At 35.3% G+C, this 16,335-nt stretch overlaps 1 protein-coding gene across 5 annotated transcripts in view; it reads right to left on the minus strand.

The window, feature by feature from the left end:
• Positions 1–16,335, minus strand: part of LOC138715522 (zinc finger protein 184-like) — a 54,671-nt gene that overhangs the window by 16,761 nt on the left and 21,575 nt on the right. For all 5 annotated transcript variants that reach the window (XM_069848557.1, XM_069848556.1, XM_069848553.1 and 2 more), the window contains exon 7: positions 11,350–11,432. In XM_069848557.1, the coding sequence (XP_069704658.1) occupies positions 11,350–11,432 (83 nt within the window). The remainder of the gene's footprint in view (positions 1–11,349; positions 11,433–16,335) is intronic.

A 16,335-nucleotide genomic window follows, 5' to 3' on the forward strand; every position in this document is an offset into this window, starting at 1 on the left:
TTCCACGGCAACTAAGTGACCACAAAACTCAGAGAATGGCCTCAGCATTGACATTTTTGATGCGATATCACACAGATGGAGACGCCTTTCTTGATCAAATTGTGACTGGTGATGAGACCTGGGTGTCTCACAACACCTCATAGACCAAGCGCCAATCACGTCAGTGGCATCATCCCTCATCACCCAAGAAACCGAGAAAATTCAAACAGACTCTCTCAACACAAAAAGTCATGGCTACTGTCTTTTGGGATCGCAAAGGTGTTCTTTTGCTGGATTTCATGCCAAAAGGCACTACGATCAATGCAAATCGTTATTGTGAGACTTTACGAAAACTACGACGAGCCATCCAAAACAAGAAGCGAGGAATGCTTTCGAGAGGAGTTGTGCTTCTTCACGAAGCCGCACACTGCTGCTTCAACTCGAGAATTGCTGGATCAATTCGGTTGGGAAATCTTTGATCATTCGCCCTATAGTCCAGACCTTGCTCCTAGCGATTTTCACCTTTTCACTAAGCTGAAAGACTTTCTGGGTGGTACGCGTTTTGGAAGGGATGAAGAGTTGAAGAAGACAGTGAACACCTGGCTTAATGAACTGGCGGCAGAGGAGTATAACACGGGAATTCTAAAGCTAGTGAACAGATACGACAAATGTTTAAATGTAGGTGGTGATTATGTAGAGAAGTAAAGGAAGCTTCAGTTATGTAACAGACTTTGTTTTTTCAAATAAATATTTTTTTTTTAATTATTACAACAAACGGTCGTTATTTCTTGAATCCCCCTCGTATTTGTATGATGTTGGTTTCAATAAACCATCACTGTAAGGAATGGTCTCTTTTTCAAGCCATTCCTTCAATACATTTGTTGAATTTTAAGTGGAAGTTCTATTTAAAGCAGCATTACCATAAGGAGTGTTATCAAATGCAACAGAATGTGAGGTCAAATTTGGAATCAAGTTCTCTCAATTCCATTTCTCATAATTAACTTGGATTGTTTGACAGTGGTAATTCCCAGATCTCATCTGAGATTTCGAAATTATAGCTCGACCAACTACAAAAAGACCTTCAACTTTTCCAATATTCACGTTGCCATGGAGAAGGAGATGTCATGACTATGCGAGCAGCTCGCTAGTCAGACTCCAATTGTGAATCCGATTCAGAAGCTGTGTCAGTAGTGGAGCTTTCACTTTTCAAAGGCCTGCAACGCACACTTGCTTTCCTTCCATTATTATAAATTACAATCTGTTTTAACTAGCCTATACACAATAAATCGAAGTGGAATATTAATTGATTGAAAAGTGAAAAACTGGATGCGAACACGACTGTTGTTTCGAATAGTTTAAAACGTACTCGCTGCGAGAAGTCGATCTACAACACAATAGACCCCACTATAACAACCTGCGCACTAACGAACACTGGTTTGTGGCGCAGGTTTTAATGTCAGTGGTCGGGCTATAGTATGCCATTAGAAACGAAGCGCAGCTCACCTCCAATGTGTATTATTACTCGTTGCAGGTGCTGTGAGGTACAAAATATTTAAGGAGTGGACTTTCAAAACATAGTTTTGTACATTATTTATTTTCAAAGGAAATTGAAAAAAAAAAAAAAACGCGATAAGGAAAATGAAAAATCTCGAAACCAACTCCATACCTACATAACTGAAGAAATTACTGTATTTTCATGCAAAATCGTCTGTATAATATGGAAACTAAAACATATGTACACATATATGATTCTTTAAAATATATTCATTTCTTCTCCCAGCTGGATAATTAATTACAAATAATCCCAGGTGGTGTATCCTCCTTTCACTAATATCGTAATTTTTAACTAATAGCGACATACTTGCTTTCGTTTCTCCCAGCAATATCCCAGATTTTAGCAGAGTTCTGGCACTAATATTGCCCTACTAAAGCCAATTGCGTCTTTCAGTTTCATTCTAAACGCAGTGACTGTTGCAACACGTTTCTCGATTATGTAAAGTCGTACACTGTCCTTCGCACTACACTTTCATCATGCGTCTAGTCCGAAGATACTCGTTTTAAATTATTATTCTCTTTTTCTATGACGTTTCTAAAGACGTACCATTGCTACTCTTAATTTTCCTGGTTTCTGCAACATGTTTTCATACTGCTAGAGGACACATACTACTCGCTTTTGAACTATGTGTAGAGGAATTTCATTCCCTTGAGAAGCTTCCTTGGATGTAAACACCAATACATCGCTTATAACTTCTTTGGTTCACTATAAAGTTTCTTGTTTATGTTACTTAATTAGTTAGGATACAATTAATTATGATACTTAATCACTCATTTAAAGTTTGTGTGACTGCAACCTGTGTATATTTTGTGTGGCTTTACTTTGTTTATAGTGTTTTTTCTCTCTCTCTTTATTTTTAGTGTAGCTTTATTTTGTAAATAGTGTATTTTTTTTCTCTGTTTATTTCTATTATTGTACTTGTATTCCTGGTGTTGTGGAAGCGAAGGCCTTATGGCCTTAACTACATCAGAATAAATAAATAAATAAATAAATAAATAAATAAATAAATAAATAAATAAATAAATAAATAAATAAATAAATAAATAAGTAAGTAAATAAATAAATAAATAAATAAATGAGCTTCTTCCCGTTTAATTTTGAAATAACTTCTGGAGCCATTTCTTTAACTACAATTGCAAATTACAAACACTTAAACTCTATATACACAATTTAAATACATACACATTATAAATGAAGGCTCCAGGAGAAAAACATGTTATAGTCCTGTCGCTCTAATTTCTGGCAGCCAATCACATTGCAGGTCGGCTACATTTAAACGTGTGTGTCTTGTGATTCGCTCATGAAGATGTTAAGCATTTCCTAAGGCTGGATAAATACTTAATATATAATCGCCCGCCATTTTGGCTCTTTCGTTTGCATTCCCAGAAAGCACACGAGGACGTTATTTGCCACTTAATTATTTGCTGAATTACAGTGCGTTTGATTTATTATCATAGGAGCTATGGCATGATAATGTTTAACGATGTGGCAAATAGATCCCTCGTCTGGTAGCTGGGCAACAAAGAACAAAAATGGCGAACGATACTACCTACCTAGACTTTATAGAGCCTCCACTTCCCAAGATGTAAGCAAAGAGGAGGAGTTATGCCGGGAATAACAGCGTCGCGACTATAAGTCCAAATTTTTCAATTTTCTGATTTTAATGCTATCTTGTGGTTAAATGGGAGTGCTACAAGATGCCAACTTCAAACAGGGGAAGAAATTGCTTGTTCCCAAGTAATAAGCAATAAAGGAAATAAGTGGAGGGGAAGAAGCTGCCATATCCATGTTAAACATGGAAAGAACATGTGAAGTCAATGGTATTTTTTATATTAGTGTGCCTGAAAGAATTAATTTATTACACAGCTGTTATTGGTTGGTATTCATTGTTAGCAGTTAGCTGTTGTTATTATTTCATGACACATTGTGTTAAAATTATTCATAGTACAGAGTTTATTATGAATTTAATCATCTTATTAGAAAATATTACATAGTTATCATCAATAGTTGTGTCATCTAGTAACGAAGAAGAACCTTCTCGCATTGAAACAATTCATTCAAAGAAAAAACGTAAGTACGGGTGGATGGCTGAAGTTAGCAAGTTAGTCCAATTACAAAGTCATAAAACAGGTCGACTGTCATTTTTTGAGCTTGTTAATGAAGTGAAAAGGAAAGAAATTATTAAGATAATGAATGATACGAGAAGAGAAACTAAATTAAACTTTTATAAAGTGATGGCAGTTCCTATAATATTAATGGCTGTGAATTTTGAACTTCAACTAAAAAAGAAGAACAAAAGATTACAACAGCTGAAATGAAATTTTGAATTGAATATCTTTAAGTTAACAGATAAAATAAAACAATATAGAAAGTCGACAGAATGAATGATTCCCGCATTACAAAATTAGTTTTCAATTATAAACCGTTAGGTATAAGAAATTTTGGCAGACCAAGAAAAAAATAGATAAAACTTTTTGACTAAAACCTATGAAACTGGAATGAGCCTTGTTGGCTTAAACAGTGAAATGTTGATGCTGAATGATATGAAATCACATGGCAAGATTAATAACTATTTCTTTGGCTTGATTACTATATTGCCAGTACAAAGCCGACGATCTAGGAGAGATGAATGTGATGCAAATTTCCGTGATGCTGCCTACGCCTATCATGTTTGTGTTTCTGTGGATGGAAAGCCAACTGAGTTAATGGTGTGCCGAAAAGCATTTCTATCACTTCATGGAATAGGCAGAGGCAAAGTAGAATTTCTCTTAAGATCACTGAAGATGTCAGGTGGTCCACCAATAGATCAGCGTGGTAAACACAAAAATCGTGAGCACAATCTTTCTGAAGAAACAAAGAAACAAATCCATGACCATATCAACAGCCTAAGTGGTAGAGAGAGCCATTACACCCTCAAAGATACTAGAAGGAAATACCTACTGCAAGAACTTAACATAAAGAAACCTTATGAAATGTTCAAAGAGAAAAATCCTGTCTTATCTGTGCATTATGAAACATACAGAAATATTTTTAACTGCGATTTCAACATTGCTTTCGGGTATCCCCGAACAGATATGTGCTCACAATGTGGTATTTTCTGTGCAAGAAAAAGTAGGTTGGAGGCTCAGATTTTAGCAGCTAAAAATGAGGAAGAAAAAAATAAATTAGGAACTGAAATTCAGGACATCACAAGTGATAAGGATATTCATCTCACGAGAACAGAATAATGGTACAGTCTGAAACGAAACGCAAAACTTTAGAGCAGGAAAGAGACGCAAAGGAGGCAAATGTATTTGATTACAGCAGAAATTACCCTGGCCTAACATTACGACAAGCGAAGTGCATTACAGAAGGCAACTCTCTGCTTTTTTCTTCAACATTCACATCTTGTCTACTGGGAAAAGTGTTTTCTATGTATACCCTGAAACAGGGCAGCGATGAAGTTTGTCCTCTTCGTCATCACTTTATCTGCAACTACTTGGATGAACAAGTAACAGACCTGAGGACCTTCTGTGGCTCTTGCCCAGGTCAAAATGAAAACAATACAATCATGAAGATTTTTCACCATCTCTTGCACAAAGAAAAAAGGCTGAAGTCTATCACTTCTACGTATTCAGTTCGAGATCATTTCTACAATGAGTGCGACATGAATTCAGGATTAATCAAACAGAATACTGAAGCACAACTTCCACGTGAATGGACTGATGTTATCCGCAGTTCAAGGGAGAAGCCTTGCAGACTTGAAGTTGTCCAAGTTGATCAAGATATGATTAAAAATGGGCTGGTCATTTGAATGGTATCTATCATAATAAGTTGCCATGTGCTATCTATCGTATAAAGGGTCTACAAGTAAATGAAAATCATCCTGGGCTCATACAATGTCGAAATCTCTATTCTGGAATTTGGAAGGACATCCCAGTTTACCTACCAAGAAAGAGAACTATGCGAAGTCAACAGCATCAGCAGCAATGTCCAGTGAAATTCACCATTCCTGATACACTCTATGAAGGTATGACACAATAGGGCCTACTAACATTTCTACTGTGTAATTTAATTTAATTTATTATTAGAATACTGTTTATTTATTTTAGTTCATTGTTTAGGACTTCTGGAGAATTCTAAAGAAAAGAACTCTGATCTTCAGGTACTCAAAACATTCTGCACCAATCCACAAGCAGTCGAATATTTTTCAAATCAAAGACACAAGGAATGAAAAAAAGCGAAAATCTCTTCAATAATAATAATTAAATAATAATAATAATAATCCGTGGCGCTACAGCCCATGAAGGGCCTAGACCGACCAGCCGGCTGCTGGCCTCACGCCCACATGTCGAAGCAAAGGTGGATGATCATCCAACCAGAATAGAGGTATCGTGTGGTTAGCACGATGATCCCCTCAGCCGTTATAGCTGGCATTCGCAACCGGATTTCGCTACCTATCGTAGCTCCCCAAGTGCATCACGATGCTGGGTGGGCACCGGTCCCATACACTGGCCGAAATTTCATGAGAAAATTTCTTCCCCCATGAGGACTCGAACCAGCGCGCACTCCGTAACGCGAGTCCTAGGCAGGATGCCTTAGACCGCGATGCCATGGCGCGGGACAATAATTAACTTTTTTTTTGTATATTAATGATTTAAGTTAGATCATTGAGTACCTCTATCATAAGATTATTTAATATTTTCTGTGTTTTAATATTGTAATTATAGGGAAAAACCTGCTATGTCCTTATTTTCTCGAATATGTTTTACTTATCCAACAATTTTTGTAACATTCAAAGTGAGATCCCTTGTTTTTTGTGTTTTCAATTGTCATAAATGCATTAAATGATAACACAGTAGGTAGAAAATAACAAAAAAAAAAAAAAAAGAATAAGATATACATTTTAAAAGTCTGTAAACTTTAAAAACCTTCTCCTGTAAAATTTAGAAAATGTGACTTAACGTGTTTTTCCCCTGGATTCTTCAAATGCATCCACTGAATATTTATAAAACTTCCGTAAAGTAACACAAAGAGATTCAATACAAGCACCTATCAGGAAGCGAACATCTGGCAAATATTTTGCAAGTGGACTTTATGCCTGATCAGGAACCGGTATCTGTCTTTTAAATCTCAACAGACTTGAAGCTTTCAGATCTTTCATGCGACCTGTACTTTATAACTACTGAAATATTTTATCCTTACATTCAATCATGTTTATGTTCATGTTCCTAAATACAAAATAAATGTATATTAATAAGAATTTTTCTGTTTTATTTTGTAAATCCTCTTGCAATCTTCCCTCCAATGTTCTTACTATACAAATCCTAAAAAGTCGCAACCCAAACTTCTGCAATTATTGCACCATTTTCTATTATGTGCTAACAGTCTATATTTCTGTACTTCAATTTCATTAGCACAGTAGGATATTGTCACGGTATGTTTGGATCTTTAATATTGTAATCCGGCAGAATGAAAATTCGGCTATCTTTCCTGAGCATGTATCTTTATAAAACGGTTTCCGGTGTATCAATCTTTGACTATTTCGGTGCGCATGCATCGATCCCCTTCGACCTCCCACCTGAATGCTGGAGGGGAAGGGGATCGTCATGTGGATGACAGTCGGAACGCAGGGGGTTGGGGAATTGGTCTGAAGCAGGCTGTGAAGAGGGCAGAATCAACCGAGCTGGTGAGATCAACTAACTTGAATTTGACCTTTGGTATGTAATGAGGATACACCGGAAATCTGGAGCTTGTAACTGTGGGATAGGTTATGTGTGGGTTGAGAGGTTTTAATAGATATGTAAAAAGGGCTGTTGTTGAATGAGATATTCTTGTCACTTGTTTTTGAAAGTTTGCTGTTAATTCTATATAAGTGAAAGATTATAATAAAGGGAGATATTATAAATTTGGGATTGTTCTGAAATTATTTTTCAAAGTTTTTCAATCAAAAACTGATGTAGTGAGAAACCGCTTAAATATTAAGCAAAATTGAGAAATTTTAATATAATTCAGAGGGAAGTTTAAATCACATGTATTCCAGAGGTAAAGAAGAAAGTTTTGATATAGGACTCACAAGCGTCAAACTAGTATACACAATTATAAAGAAAATAGCAAATGATAAAAAAATCGGCAGTAATTTGAAACTGAAGACAAGTCAATATATATCGGTAAATATATATACACAGTGGGCCCAAAAAAAAGGCACTAAATTTAAATGGTTATATTCCAGTAGATAATGATTTCACTTGAAAGTTTATTTCAAAGGCAAATTTCACAGTCCTTGTAGACTGGGGAAGTACTGTGATAATTTTTTACCATTTATTAAACACTAGCCGTACCCGTGCGCTCCACTGGACCCATTAGAAATAAATATAAAGTAATTACATAATTAGAATAGGACATTTGATCCAGGGAACATTCGTATTTGATAGAAGGATAAATCGTTTAATATGTTACTTAATTTAAATTGCATCCAAATAATTAACATGCGATCATTTTGGTCCAGAGACACTCATTTGGTGCAATGACAATTCCTTTAACATGCTTTTTAATTTTTATTATATGCAACCATAGTTTAATGAAGATTGACATCATTTAGATTTAATGTGTATATTTTATTTTACTTGTTATAGGTTTCCATTGAATTATGGTAATAACTTAATTTTAACCCTTGTTTTCTACGTATTCAGTAAATGGTGCTTGGCCCACTATGGTACTGAACCTTTCAAATAAATTATATTATATAATATACATATTATATGATATTATATTATATTATATTATATTATATTATATTATATTATATTATATTATATTATATTATATTATATTATTATATTATATTATATTATATCAGAAGTTACTGTAATAATATTATAGCATTATGTCCATCTAGAGAAACTACACTTTCCAATGGTGAAATAATAATTAATTATACAAATCGGTTAATTTTGCTTCCGATATTACTTCATACAAACACAGAAACATTCTCTGTAGGCTATCGTTCATAGCTTTCGATTGTTGCTGTCCAAGGCCCCTTATAGACGAAGTCATTTGTTTTTTAATTCATTACACGGCCTTAGATGGCAGTTATTTTAATTTTAAAACTCATTTATCTCATTAAATATCAGTCCTATCAAAATTTTGCAAGGAATAAAACTTATCGCAAATTATTTTGAAAGAAACTATTGTTATGTAACATTTTTCACAAAAATCAATAATAAGCGAGATATTTCGATTTATTTAATTCAGGCCCCCTTATAACCCCCCCCCCCCTTTTAAATAATGTATTTTGAATGCCATATAGCCTAAAATCTAAGTTACAACGAACTTAATTTATATTCCAATTTTCATCGAAATCCGTTCAGCCATTATCGCGTGAAAAGGTAACAAACATACAGACAGACATACATACAAACAAAAATTTCAAAAAAGCTATTTTCGGTTTCAGGGTGGTTAATTATATATGTTACGACCAATTATTTTTGGAAAATCGAAAATTACCAGAAAAATTTCGGCTACAGATTTATTATTAGTATAGATTATTTTTTATTTTTTGTAAGGTAGTGCAAAATCGATCGTTTATGCCGAACTAAGCATTCTGGTCTTACGAGTTCAGCAGGCCAAGCCGTTTGTTGTGCTATCATCATTTGTTTTCTTCCATTTCGAGTTTTCATTTTGTGAATAATGGGTCAGTTAACGAATGAAGATAAGATTTTCATTACACATTTGTACCAATATGATAATTCATCTGCCCGTCAAATTGTAAGGAATTACACTCAGCAAGAATGGTTTGTTTCAAGTGTACAACAATTGATTAGCAAGATACGGATACGATATCTCTCCTGAGAGATTACTGCATGAAAGATCGCATTTCTCAGATTCTCTACTGGTTTCCGCTGGAGTTTGAAATGTGATCTTAATCCTGTGGACTATTTTATATGGAGTCAACTACAAAAAGCAGTTTACTACAAAACAAGAATTCGTAATATTGAATATTTAAGAAAACGGCTTCTTGAATATTGGGATCGGCTTGATCAAAGACAGATGTCCAATGGTATTGGACAACGCCTACAAATGGTTGTGCGGGCAAATGGCGGTCACATAGAGCATCGATTTTAATTTTGATTATTTGAAAGATCATTAATTATTATTATTAATTTTACCAACATTCAGTTTCTGCATTTTGAAATAATAAATTGTCTTCAAAAACCACATTTTTCGCATTGTGTATTGACCTCCATACGATTTTAATTGAGCCTCAAAAAAACATAATAAAAAGTCCTGCTCATCTTTAAAGTCCAATCTTTCCAACAGTGTATTCATCATAAGTTAATGTTATGTATTTCCGAAAATAGAGTATTTCTAATTTTGTGCCATTTTTTTTGTCCACATAGTGCATAGTTGCTAACTCCAGCCAACATAAATAATTTGCGTGTCTTCAGGTATACTCTCATGATGATATTGATGATTTGTGAGACAGATCTCAAATACTGGATGTAATTAAATTCAAGTGATAGTACAGAGAGGAATTCTCTTAAAAAATAAAAATGGCCATAAAAATTCTGAATAATGTAGATAACTACCCAAGTGCATTGAACTATCTATCCTATCTATTTTCAAGCAGGAAATACTAGAAAATATGAAGATACAGGAGAGGGAATCATTCTCAACTTATGATATAGGAGCAGAACATCAACTTGTGATGAAAATAATAAGGCTGCATAAAATTTCGGTAGTGCTAGCTGGCACTTAATTAGATCGTGATTCTGACCCTTGAAACTTTAGTTGAAAATGTGTGTGCAAGGAGTTAGAGATCACATATGAAGGCCATCTGCAAACTAAGTTTTATTCTCATGTGGACGTAAGTTTTGTACGTAATAATACCTTCTTTTTTTTTTTTTCGCAGGAATGGATTGTGAGTGAAGGTAATGTAGCCTTTAGTTACTTTACAGCGACAGTTGCAAAAGTGTAAATCATGCCAAATGTGAGGTCCAATTAGTAAAAAGATATAAAAAAAAATTAAAGCAGTTGAAGTCCATCAGCAACTTTGCGAATTTTGTGGAAACTATGCACAGAAAGAAATCAGAGGAGTGGGGCCATAAAAAAAAACATCAAACTTTCTCCAACAAGAAACTAATGGTCAAGAAAATTAGCAGTTCTGGTAGATTAATTGGAACGAGGCACCACAATCAATGCAGGGATGACAGACATGGTGGAAGTTAAGAAGGGCCTTTCACTGTTCATGCATTGCTCAAATTATAGGCAGCAGAATTCTGTGACAAGGGTATCCTAAAACTAGTGAAATGCTGTGATAATTTATTGACTCTCTTTTGATGGAAATATGCTAAAAATAATCGAATGTTGCAGTTTCAAGTCTGCAAGTGAATGGATTTCTGATAATGACCTAATGGAAGTTACTACCTGGATAATCTTCATATTTGCGTGCTATGACGACAATGATAAGTCTGGAATATCCAAGGCAATGCTCGTTTAGTTTGTTCCAACTTGAATTGAAGGTGTGGATTTTTGTAATCTCCGTAGGGTAAGAATGCCCTAAACAAAATCAAGATGAAAAATATTCTAGAAATGCGGAGATGAATTATAGAAAAAAAAATAATACTTCTTAAAATATCATAAGATGGATTATGGCTTTTGAGCAGCAATTGTATTTCAGTCCCAGATAGATAGACGTTGACATGCACAGCAGCCTACACAACTGCTTATACAGAGAAGAAAATGCATTAAAACAGCACAAATGTATGCATTATGCCATTAGATAACTGAAACAGTGAAATCAAGGAAGGAGTTATGAAAAGAAAAACTGCACTCACCTCTCAGCCATGACTTGATCCTCCTGTGTTGGTGCTTCCAACGAAAGCTCCTTCTGCACTGTGTCCACATCACGTGACTCTTCCTGAAAAAGAGCAATCAACAAAATAGAGAGCTGCAGCACTAGTATTAGCTGGAGAACTAGTCTCCAGGTTTGTAAGCTGGAGATCTGAAGTTGATTCATATAGATTCCGAGCAGAATTTTAATAGAAGAAAGGTTCCAGAACAAAATTATCATGAAGTTTTGCTGTTCCCCATACCACAATCCCATTATTAATGTATCACCACCTCAAGTGTCGTCGTCATTGTCATCATCATCATCATCATCATCATCACTGAATTAAATCCATGGGTAACTACTATACAAATATTATTTAAAATATTGTCACAAATTTATGATATAAAGAACACTAACCACTTTAAGAATGAAAACTATTATAGAATCATTAACCTCAAATCTGAACTTACAGACCTGTTACTAAATCTACGTATTACTCTGTGAAAATATTTATTAACCCAGAAATGCCTGAAATATCTTTTTGCAATTTTTGTGTATTTTACAAATCACATTTAATGCAGTATATAATTGAAGTACACCTATGGTGTGGAAACATTCTAGTTGTAACTGGTTGAGCTAGAAACAGGTGTCCTTTTAAAAGGACAGTAGGCATATGAGCATACATTTTGAGGAAGAATTGTAAACTATGCTTACATGAAAGGAAACAATGTATTTGTTACAATTTATTATTACAGACGTGGACAAATTATTAACAAAATTGACGATTTTTATGATACTTCTGTTCACAAAATTTGACTTTTCAATTTAGATTACAGTTGACAATTCTGCGTATTTTTGTCATTACAATAGACAGAAATATGCAAAAATGTCAACTTTAGTTTCAACTGAAGAGTTAAATTTTGTAAAAATATATAATAAAAATCTTAAATTTTGCTAATAAATTATAAATTAGCAAAAATGTCAACTACAGTCTAAATTGAAGAGTCAAAATTTGTACAACTATAAAATAAAAATCTTCAGTTTTACTAATAATTTGAAAATATCCAAAATGTCAACTGTATTCCAAATTGAAGAATCGAATTTTGTAAAAATATATAATAAAAACCTTCAGTTTTGCTAATACTTTGTCAATATGCAAAAATATCCAATGTAGTCCAAATTTAAGAGTTAAATTTTCTAAAAATATACAATACAAATCTTCACCTTTGCTAATAATTTGGAAATACGCAAAAATGTCAACTGTAGTCTAAATTGAAGAATCATATTTTGTAAAAATATATTGTAAAAATCTTCAACTTTGCTAATAATTTGTCCACGTATGTATTATTATTATTATTAACAAATTATTACGTTGTTATTTTATTATAGTTTATTATTATTATTATTATTATTACTAATATTATTCTGAAGAGCGATGCATTGTGGCTATATTCATTTTAACTCTAGAATGCTTTCGTCATTGAATAGTACCGTACTGCTATTGATATGCAAAAATACGTAATAGGTGAAAAAATGTTATGTTTCGAGGAAGAGGTAATATTGGGAGAGAAGAGACGATACATACAATGAAACAATTGCCGTGGTAATGTCGAGAGACAGGTTTGAGTTCATTTTCTCAAATCTACATTGTTTTTTTTTTTTAGTAGGTTATTTTACGACACACTATCAACATCTTAGGTTATTTAGCGTCTGAATGAGATGAAGGTGACAATGCCGGTGAAATGAGTCCGGGGTCCAACACCGAAAGTTACCTAGCATTTGCTCATGTTGGGTTGAGGGAAAACCCCGGAAAAAACCTCAACCAGGTAACTTGCCCCGACCGGGAATCGAACCCGGGCCACCTGGTTTCGCGGCTAGACGTGCTAACCGTTACTCCACAGGTGTGGACTCTACATTGTTATGACAATGACAATTTAGATAGAAAATAAGTCCTCTTCCAAAAATAGTAAATGAAAAACAATAGAAACTTACAGTATGTCCAATCAATACCTCCCTTCAGAACATCACATCACCAGTCTTCCACTTGTAAACAGATCTTGCTGTGCAAATCTGGCTTTCAGGTGTGGCGCCCTGTGAAGCAGACTTGAATAATTTCAAGGGAAAAATTGTTATGGAGCCGGGTATCGATCCTGGGACCTTTGACTTAGCGCACCAGCACTCTGCCGACTAGCTACCAGCAACTACACCTGACACCGTCTCAACTTTTCTCTTTATATCCATACACCTCAGTGGGCTGACAAGACGCCAGAAACCCAATTTTGAGTGCACACGAACACCGTGTGACTTGAATTGTGGTTTTCTGTTAACGTATACCTGAAAGCCAGATTTGCATGATATACATATGTCACTGAGGTAGTTCCCATTGTGCAACAGAACAGCCTTACACTTATCTTTGAACTGTCAATGAAAAGTCTTCACTCATGAGGGTCACACGAGCATCAGTAGCATTAAACACGCCAGCTATGTTGTTACAGAACACAAGTTTGTCAGCATAAGAAATCTTTTTCCCTGTTCTGTAAAATGTGACAGAAGTTCCAGGTGCTAATACGATTTTATCTTTCAATCTCGAAGCCAGAAGTTTCGAGATGCTCTTAGGAAGGTAAATCTCTTACCAGATGATCATTTAACTCAGCCTGTGTAAACTGTTGAGGCTGCTTTGAGTCTTCAAGTTCACAGATAGTTGAAAGTCCATGTCTGATGACCGTGGTACAACTTCTTCCAGGCTTGAATTGCTTTCACCACCAAGATTTGCAGGTCGAGAAGGGACAGGCTCTTTCTCACTATGTGCAACTGGACGACTTGCAGAGTCCAAATTAGTAGGATATTTTAAAGCACTTTTATTCTTTCTAGTTATACTTGCAATGTTGCACAAGCAACACTGAAGGCCAACTACTTCCGTTTGCCATAAACCCACTGCCTTATATTTTCAGCACATGTAATGGGGAGCCTACTGTTTGTCCAGATTGCCAACTGGCATGCCAAAGTAAGCTTTATAAAAGTCTGTTATGTATCTTCTCTGTTTTTTTTTTACTTGGTTATTTAACGAGGCTGTATCAACTACGAGGTTATTTAGCGTCGATGGGATTGGTGTTAGCGAGATGATATTTGGCGAGATGAGGCCGAGGATTCGCCATAGATTACCTGACATTTGCCTTATGGTTGGGGAAGACCTCGGAAAAACCCAACCAGGTAATCAGTCCAAGCGGGAATTGCACCCGCGCCCGAATGCAACTCCAGATCGGCAGGTAAGCGCCTTAGCCAGCTGAGCTACGCCGGTGTCTCAGTTTTTGCTGAGTATAATTACCACATGTATAGCAAAACGAATCAGGGCTATCTTCACACCGACGACAATGGACCACTTCACACGCACATTCGAACTCACTGGAATTCAAAAGATCAAAATTCTACGGACTGGAGCCAGACCATTGACAAAACTAAGATATTTCTTAAAAATCGCCGTTTTGTAGGGAGAATATTCCAACTGTCTCTTTTGTTACTGAGAACAAAGTGAAGCAACCTACCAGCAACCTACCAGCAGGGGCATATTTTGCGGGCTACCGGCGGTAGCCCAAGGAAATTACAAAAGAAAAAGTTTATAATATAACATAATGTAATAATTTTGTATTATTAGTTTTACCATAGTAATTAAAATTAAAGTAATTGTTAGATATATTTTGTGTAATAATAGGGTTAGCGGTAGCCCAAACCCTTTAACCAGTATATGCCACTGCCTACCAGTAATATGCTGGGCTCAGGTCGGTAATCTGTCGACTACAAGTAGAAAACAGGGAACCCAGGGTGAGAAGGAATTGGAGAGAAAATTGTGAATCATTTTTATTCTGATTAAGTCTCTCAGAAAAGTAATTTTATGTATTTGCTCAATGAAGAAAAATTAAAACTAGTATCTTCTATAATACCAATTTGAAACAAAACTAAGGCTGGTTTGAGAGCTTCCATTAGGTAAGGAATCAGAAAATATGAAGTTTTCATTTAGCATAAATTGTGTATACCAGTGTATGGCCAGCACAATCTCTACTGCAGCTCTGGTCAAATGATAATTGGATGCCCCAGTAAATTAGAGCTATTCACGCATGGATCCAGAAGGAAATACTGGACTTCAAGAGCGCAAAACAAAATCGGTGCATAAAACTCAAAGAGAAATTTAATATGAAATAATACCATCATACTTTCAAGTGGCTTAGAGAAATGAGCCAGTTTATAATGTCTATGGGTGAGTACTTACTTACTTACAAATGGCTTTCAAGGAACCCGAAGGTTCATTGCCGCCCTCACATAAGCCCGCCAGCGGTCCGTATCCTGTGCAAGATTAATCCAGTCTCTATCATCATACCCCACCTCCCTCAAATCCATTTTAATATTATCCTCCCATCTACGTCTCGGCCTCCCTAAAGGTCTTTTTCCCTACGGTCTCCCAACTAACACTCTATATGCATTTCTGGATTCGCCCATACATGCTACATGCCCTGTCCATCTCAAACGTCTGGATTTAATGTTCCTAATTATGTCAGGTGAACAATACAATGCGTGCAGTTCTGTGTTGTGTAACTTTCTCCATTCTCCTGTAACTTCATCCCGCTTAGCCCCAAATATTTTCCTAAGCACCTTATTCTCAAACACCCTGAACCTATGTTCCTCTCTCAGAGTGAGAGTCCAAGTTTCACAACCATACAGAAGAACCGGTAATATAACTGTTTTATAAATTCTAACTTTCAGATTTTTGGACAGCAGACTGGATGATAAGAGCTTCTCAACCGAATAATAACACGCATTTCCCATATTTATTCTGCGTTTAATTTCCTCCCGAGTGTCATTTATATTTGTTACTGTTGCTTCAAGATATTTGAATTTTTCCACCTCTTCGAAGGATAAATCTCCAATTTTTATATTTCCATTTCGTACAACATTCTGGTCACGAGACATAATCATATACTTTGTCTTTTCGGGATTT

This window comes from Periplaneta americana, chromosome 15 (assembly GCF_040183065.1).
Source record: "Periplaneta americana isolate PAMFEO1 chromosome 15, P.americana_PAMFEO1_priV1, whole genome shotgun sequence".
Taxonomy (NCBI): Eukaryota; Metazoa; Arthropoda; class Insecta; order Blattodea; family Blattidae; genus Periplaneta; species Periplaneta americana.